At 36.7% G+C, this 8,692-nt stretch overlaps 1 protein-coding gene across 1 annotated transcript; it reads left to right on the plus strand.

The window, feature by feature from the left end:
• The first annotated feature begins 5,303 nt into the window (after positions 1–5,303).
• Positions 5,304–5,797, plus strand: cdkn1d (cyclin-dependent kinase inhibitor 1D). Its single transcript, XM_041253935.1, has one exon. It carries the CDS (start codon positions 5,375–5,377, stop codon positions 5,795–5,797), a length of 423 nt encoding a protein of 140 aa, XP_041109869.1. The 5' UTR covers positions 5,304–5,374.
• Positions 5,798–8,692: the final 2,895 nt, after the last annotated feature.

Consider the following 8,692-nt stretch of genomic DNA (forward strand, 5'->3'; position numbering starts at 1 on the left):
TGAAATGTATTAATGCAATAATATGTGTTATAATCTTTTGTAGCGTTTGTATAATCTTTAGTTTGGAAAATTATGTAAATGTGTAATCAAATGTAATGTTTAATGCTGCTCTAATCAATAATTGTGAAAATGTGTTCTTTAGGTATAAAATGATGCAGTAAGAAACTGGTATAATTTGATACATAGCCAGCTTTTGGGCAGTGGCCAGTTTTTAGGCAGTTTCTTGTCAAGATGGGATTGATTCCCAGAATTGAATGCTAAGTTTTGCATTTAAAATAGTTAATAATCGTGTTCTATAGGGAGTAAACTGTTTGGTTTGACTACGAGTTAAAAGATGATGCAACATAAAGAGATGTTGTTTGAAATATAAAATAAGAAGCTTAAACAAATAATAAAAAGTAATTTTAAAAAGAATAGAAGATGGGTTTTAAGAAGGTAAAACTTTATTCTGGGATAGTTGGCATGAAGAGCGGAGTTCTCTTATCAAACAGCATCAAGGTTAGAGTGTCTTGTCACCATAGAAAAATTGGAAAAAACCTTGATTATCGCTGGAAATTGGAAAGCTAAGTGCACAGCTAGCGAACCGGTTTTAACTGGTTTGTGTGCCGCTGAAAAAAATAGGTGGTCATCCGCAGTTCAGCTGAGTTCATCTGACTGTTCTATGGGTATTCTTAGCAGCATGAACTTAGCTAAAACTACTGAATTCGTGCTGTTGGAAAGCTTATGGGATAGTATTACACTTGTTCCCTATAATATCTGTTAAGCACACACCTGTAAAGAGAGAAGGAAAACTAATTTGAAGAATAGAATGGCATGAGGGAATATATTATTAGACATTAATACATATAATCAATATAATCATAACTAATAGTGTTGTATATATTTCAGACAACACTCATATATTCAAAATAATATTATTCCCTTTGCCTGCACATATGAAATAAAGGAACAGCAAGGGTCCTGTGGGGACAACAAGAGTCCAGTGAACTATGTTTCTCCTAACTTTTTAGATAGAGGAGGGGTCGAGAGATGAGCGGGTGAGATCATGATCGGATGTGTGGACCAGGTGTCACATCTTGAAAAATTGCTGACACAAGGCTCTAAAGTTTTAGGCGTGCCAAAGAGATAAGAATTAGACTTGATAAAGATTGTCCATGTATTCCTATGGAGATGAATCCTATAAAAACTCACACTTTTCGCAATGAGGTATCACATTCAAAACCTTTGCTTGACAGGGTGAAGTGGTCCATCACTTGCAGATGTCCACCAGACTGATTCCTTTGTTCAAGCTACTTTTCCTTATAATAGGAGGTAAGCATATTACTAACATTATTATATGTTACATGTATTGGTTGTATTGCTATAAGGTTTTGAAACTATGTTTTGGTTTTAAGAGAGTGTTATATTGAATGAAACTGAAATGTAGAAGTGGGTGCTTGTAGACCACATGTATTGGAATTTGGTGGTCTGATCAACCTACCTTTCAAATATTAAAAGCATTTTAATAAACCGAAGGAGCATTGCTCTGATTCGAAAAACTTAAAATGAATGAGTCTTGAGTGTCTTTCTTTCCGATTAAATAAAGGTTATATGAACATGCATACAGCTCGTCCAGTGCTCGAACATAAACCACTAGGAGTTTATAACATCTCTGTCCTCCTAACGTCTCCCCTGAGTTAAGAGTGTGCAGAGTAAATAGAAAATAAATAACACTGAATAAAAAGAGTACGTGAAAATCTGCGAAACGCAGCAGACGTGACAAATGCTAATAAAACAACATTAAATCATTACAAAAATTAAAATATAGAAAAAGAGAGAAAAGAAAAAAGAAAATAAATAAAAGATATTACAACAATTCTAAGGCAGAGGTTGCAATTGCAGACTATTGAAGTAGGTCCCAGGCCGCATGAAATTTAAAAATATATATTATTTGAAACCAAGAGACATGAACCTTGGAGCACAGACTACCCTTATGGCTCATAACTAGGGGTTCTGATTTTCGGGTGACATTTTTTAATTTATTTTTAAATCAGGTAGAATTATTTAATGAAATGCTTAAGCACAAAGTGCAGCAATAAAAAACACACACACACAATGCCAGCTTTAAACCACAGTAGCTTTTTTAAAAAGTGATTGCCAGTCACACCAAAGTATTTTAAATACGCTTCATTTAAAGGAACAATTAAAAGCTGCTTCCCGAAATTCCTTCAGCTTGTTCACACTAGCCAATTGAAGCAAGAGAAATAGGACTATTCAGGGAGTTTCCTGGTTTAACCTTAATGCAGAAAAACGAATATGGGGGGCAGAAATCGGGTAAAACCCTAAAATCAGACCCCCTACATTTAACTCCTTTCAGAGTTCTAATAAGGTCAGGGTTACTATGGAACACATAGGAAGCCATACATGCTCTATCAAAAAATGTCCTTGCCTGTGACCTCTGACCTCAGCTAAAGGTCAAATACATGTAAAGGCCAAATACAAAAATTTCTTATATGTCCTTATAGAGTGCAGTTTTGAAAGGGTTGGTCATTTTAGGAGACAGGGAACTGCTGGACTATGGCCCTCCAGGACAGGGACTGGAGTCTTATCTTTCTGCACACTCCATAGAGCAGAAGCCACTGTGTTCTACATTACTGTAGGACCCCTGCAAAATGCCACGTTTCCTGTTACCCACGTATCCGGGGGCAAAATCCTTGTAGCGGTACCCACAGTGTCCACACGTTGAAATTCTGAACACCATATGATATTCTGCCATGTACACCGCTGAAAACATTGTGAAATTTATGACGGCTGTTCAGAATAGAAACACACGTTATATATGTATCTATCTATCTCTCGCTCTATATATATATATATATATATATATATATATATATATATATATATATATATATAAATGAGATCTGTAATGTAGTTCCATGATACACACAGTATTAAACAATATTACTTAAAAACAGTCATGTTAGCTTTCACAACCCTTCTTCGTCACAAGCAACCTAGCTGAGTGGTGACCAAACCCTGTTAAATATTGACCACACCAATTGTTGATTTCCTACCATCCCCCATCCCTCATCTGAAGCATATTAGCTTTAACTACACCCCTCCTCCTGAAACCTCCCCCCTTGCAACTTGATTGACTCTAAAAGTAAATCACAGCAGATACCTGGTGCTCAAAAGGGAGAGACAGTAATGAGACAAAGTCAAGAGGCTAATAGAGTTACAATAGACAGCTTATATTACAAGACAACATTCACTGGGCTGACTGATCTTATCACAGTTCAATACAATACCTGCACATTCATGATTGATAAATAAAAATAAATGAAATGGAATACTGCACATTGAAGGGTAATTACTGCAGATAACTAGAAAAGGTCCTACATATGTAGGGTGTAAATTAATCATGCTTGTGAGCAATATAGGTGTCGTCAAAAGTTTACCTACCGCAATGTATGGAAATTTGCATATATTTATTGTAGTCATAAGCATTTACACCCTCTATTTGTAGCAATGTCATTTATGAATGTATTAAGCGTTATAAAATTGTTCAACTTTACATATCAATTATACATCTTGTAATGGTAATGAACAGTCATTTATTTAGCAAATGGTAGTTAAAAATCTGCTGAATTAATTTAAGCAGACACAGAGAAAAAATATATATATATATATATATATATATATATATATATATATATATATATATATATATGAGAGAGAGAGAGAGAGAGAGAGAGATCAAAAGTATTGGCACACACATACATAGCTATGACACACACAGTTTTACTGTTGTGCATTTTTATAAACACATTTAGGTTCATTTTTTATAACTAAACTATATTTTCAGTTGTGCATGAATAAAAATACGATTTATATATGATTGTTTGTCCTTACATTAAACGTTTCTCAAATTAGGTCTTTAAGGTCAATCACAACTATTTTGTTAATTAATAATGTGCTTTATTCAACACATGCAACGAATTTAGACTTGTCGCATTCAACACCCTTCTCTTCTCCAGTTGATCTGAACAACATCACATGCTGCTGCTGATTTTATTTCCGCCTCAAATATCCCATCTATCAAGCCACAACCACATTACATATTTTGAAGCTGTGAGCGCATAGGCCACCACGAGCCACCATGAGCAAGGTCTCTGAGCTTGCAGTTATACCCATCTCCTCACGACTCACATTTGCCAGTGAAGAGGGTTATCGGAGGAGATTTTGTCTGTGCATCAATGTGTTGTTAGGACTTTGGCCTAACACACCTCTCTTGTTGTTTGTTTTGTAGCAGAGTTCCAGCTATGCATTATGTGCTAGTGGTTATGTATGCCCTGTTCAGCCGTTGATAAGTTGGCGGGTAAATGCATACTGCAAGGAGGCAAAAGCCTGATGATAAAGATCTGACAGTAGCACGGCCCAGCAGTTTAATGTTGAAAAGGTTTTACTGTACTGTACATAGAAGCAGATGGATGGACTCTAAAAGAATTCTTGCAATCTCTATCTGCTTTGGAAAAATACAGGTTACAAATGTCAGGTTATTTTCCTTTTTATTTAATTTATTTAAGAATTAATTCAATCGTGATTTTCTTGTTTCCTGTTCATTTTAGGCTTGCTTTTTAATGTAGAACAATGCAGTTGTACATTACACAGAGTGTACTCTAGTATGAGTATTTTGCTATATGTTGTTATTATTATTATTATTATTATTATTATTATTATTATTATTATTATTATTGAGGATACTTTATTATAAACAATTCAAGTTTTGGGATCACACTTTTCTAGACGTTAATTAATTCCAGCTACCTTATTTTACCCTCAGTGGAATTGCATTCTATTTTAAGCAGTCAGGTATGTTTTGCAATATTGCCCTGCTTATGCCTACCGTTTACTTCATAAACTTTGTAAAACAAATTTAAACAGTGCATCTAGTTACATTTTGTTACCATTTTATCATTTGTATCAGATTCGTAATAGTATCTAGGTACATACAGATAAGTTATTATCCAGTGAAAACTAAAATTGTCCCTTTATGGATTAAAAAGTATAAAAAAAAAAAAAGTTTTTGCAATTGTACTTGTTTCACTTAGCCCAAAGAAACTGAAGTGCACTACTGTGCGTTTGATTATCACTTTGTAACACAAAAAGTCCTCTTTGAATTATCCAAAAAAGTATTTAGATTGAAAGGGAAAATTGTAACATCCTTTGACAAACATTTTATTAAAATGCCTTCAAGGTTTTGAAATGAGTTGTGGGTCACCTTCTTATATCAGTGTTTGGTGTGGTCTCCACCCCCAAATTGTCTTGTGTTAATGGTGCCAAATATTGTTCTGTTTTCCCTCGACTTTTGGCATTGCACAGTGAAGTAGTGATGGACACCCAGTTAGATTTGCAGAGGAAGGAAGAGGAACTGAAGTTAAAAGTTCACCATGTGTGCAGAAATCTCTTTGGGCCGGTGGACCACCAGAGGCTGCAGCAGGACTTCCAGCAGTTGCTGTGGAGGAACTTAGAAGTAGCCAAGCAGAAGTGGAGCTTTGACTTCCTGAGTGACAGCCCTGTGGATGGCAGTCTGGAGTGGGAGCAGCTGAAATGTCAGGAGGTGCCCATCTTCTACAGGAGCTGCGTGGTAAGGAATGGACAGAGGCTCCTGCGGGAGGCTCAGGGAACTGCCACCAAACCTGCCAACGCTCACCTGGAGGTCCTGACCAGGGAGGACTGCAGAACCTGCAAATATGAAAATTGCAGCACAGCCACGCTTGGGAATCGGAGGCAGACTTCCATTACAGGTGTGTAATAGCTTAGATTCCAAAAGCTTTTATTTGAGTTTTATTTGTGTATTACAACTGGATTTGAAATGTATTCCAAAAGGATGACATTTTTCTTTTTTTCACGTAGAACATATTCAAGTATCATCGCAAACCTATGCCATTTTACATATATGTTAAAAGCCAGGTTGTAATGCTATAGAAATAAGACAAGTAGGCAAGTATCAAATACATTTTCCAGAAATGACATTTTTCAAACCAGCTGTAAGTGTTATTGATACTCATCTCATTTTAAGAGGAATGTTAAATATATTAAAGCGATTTAAAAAAGTAAAACAAGAATGCAACAAGAATCTACTTTTAATGAAATCTTTCTGATCAAGCAGAGAGAAAAGAACTGGGTTGGGAAAATAGTTATCCCTGCCTACAGTGGGGCGTAAAGCAATCATATGTTTACATACTGTATAGAGAACTGTTAATACAATTTTGATTGATAGGACAAAGTGTGCTTCTCCACTGGTGACTTTGAAGACTGGTAAAATACTAATGGTGATGTCTTGGCAATCATCACTGCACAAACACAGTTTTAGGGGTAAAACAACAGATATCCCAGCAGTCATTGTTTAAAATTTAAATCGCTTGCCTATTTTACCAAGATACTTAGTAAGCAATGGTTCTGAATTATTGGTCAATAAATGTCCAGCCCTAGTCATTGCAGGTATACCAAGAAGGAAGCAGACTGAGTGACATTGACCCCACACACCACAGACTAACAGGTGTGGTCGAATACTTGAGTCACTGTACTTCCTCATGCCATTGCACTGTGATTCAGGTTCAAACGGAGTATTGTGGTAACAAAGGAAATGCTTGTCATTAGGGGGCGGGAAATGATTGTTAGGGGGGCAGGAAATGGTTGTTAGACGGCAGGCAGGAAAAGGCTGAGAATTAGAGGTGTTGTCGTTCTTTCAAGACTAATCTTTTTTTTTTGTTTACCTTTTCGCTTTCCACATATTTCTATACAGTTAAGAAGATCTGTTTATGTCACAAGAAAAATCATCACCAGTAACGAGGTGTGGAAGGAGTCTGCCCAAGGGTTCCCCGCTCTCACTGTCTCACTGTGACACTTTTGTGTCTTTTTCTCTCCCAGCTGGTTCTCGGTCCGCGACCAGCGTTTCCACACTCTCAGCGAGTCTATAAGGTCAGACCTGAGGAAACAGCAGAGCGCTATTTTATAGGACCAACAATCACCCAAGACTTGCCTCCCAGCCATTCAGAGAGGGGGAAAGTCCACACACCCACTTTCCCACCTCCCCGTGTCACTGCCATGACTCACAGGCGGTTGTTGGGCGACTGCCGTCCTCTTCCTGCAGCCCGTGAACACGCCAGCAGAGTCAGCACAGCTCTCTCCCTGCTACACGAGGATTTGAGAAAAAAAAAGGAATAAAAGAACTGCTAGGGTCTGCTACTGTAAACGGAGACATTTTAGAAAGATACCACAATGCTGTACGGCATATTCAGGGTGCAAATCTACAGACTGCACTTGCAGAGTGCTCCATGCTTTCGTACAGTTAACTGCGCTCACTGCATTATTGTGGTAATATAACATGTATTAAATGTGTGTGTGTGTGTGTGTTTGTGTATTTTAAAAATGTAAACTCTTAACTTTGTTTTAAAATGTCCTATATAATTCCATATTAATATACATTAAAACTTGTCTAATCCAGACCCTCTATAAACCAGCATTCTGTATAATTCAGCGCAATTTTTGGATACCGACGAATTCTCTGTTGAAGAATGATGTGATGCCCGCTATAATCCAGAACTATTTTGGAATGATTTGTAAGTCTCTTACGTCTAAAATAAATGCAAAATTGCATCTGCAATTTGGCATCAGGTCATGTGATTTGTATTTTCTATGTTGAAAACTAGTATATATATATATATATATATATATATATATATATATATATATATATATATATATATATATATACACACACACACACACACACACACACACACACACACACACTCACTCACAAGTCTCAATGGCACCATTCTGAATTGTGCAGTGGTTGAACAGCAAATAAAATGTCTAAATGTCCACAAGTTATCTCTTGAAATACAATTGACACACAAAAAAAAAAAAAAGCTATGTTAAAAATTCAAAATCGATAGCCAAACCGTTTCAGACATTCTGAAAAGAAAAAAACGCCTACTTATAAGCAACGCTGAGAAATATGAATGCAGCAGAAAGTGCCAGAGTCCCGTGAACAACTGTGAACGTCTTTCTATGAGATTGGTTTAAACAGGTTTGCCCGAATAGTAGGTAACGATTTTGTTGAGGAATTGTTGTGTTTAATATCCTGTGTACTATATGTACAGTAATTAAGTTTTTTTTTCAAGTGTTCAAATAGTTTTGTTATTTAACCTTTTTTTGTAGGTATAGTACTAGATTTTTTTACAGTAACTAATGTAGCACAATTTTCCAATGCCAAGTGACGCTGTGTTGGAAAACATGGATTGAGAATTGATTAGGGGTTTGCTACGCATGTGGACTAGCAGAGCTATACTGGTGTTCTTTTCTGAAAAGAGACTAATATTGCAGATAGCAGACTGTTTGGTTCAAATTGCATGTACTGCTAACCACTGATAGAGACGATGCGTCTACAAACTGCCCAACAATGACTGCAAGCTAATGAGATAACAATGCTGTGGACTAGAAGGGAACAGGCTCTAGACTTCAGAGAGATCAAAAGAGATAATCCCACTGGCATCAATGGGGGTCGCAAGGAGATAACAAAAGGCAGATGTATGGACCTTTTGTCTCCAGGAGTGTGAAGAATGCACTGAGTTCAGAGGTTGTCACACTAGACCACACACACAGACACACACACATTAACACTCACACAATAAATTAAATT

The sequence above is a fragment of the Polyodon spathula genome, chromosome 7 (genome assembly GCF_017654505.1).
Source record: "Polyodon spathula isolate WHYD16114869_AA chromosome 7, ASM1765450v1, whole genome shotgun sequence".
NCBI lineage: Eukaryota > Metazoa > Chordata > Actinopteri > Acipenseriformes > Polyodontidae > Polyodon > Polyodon spathula.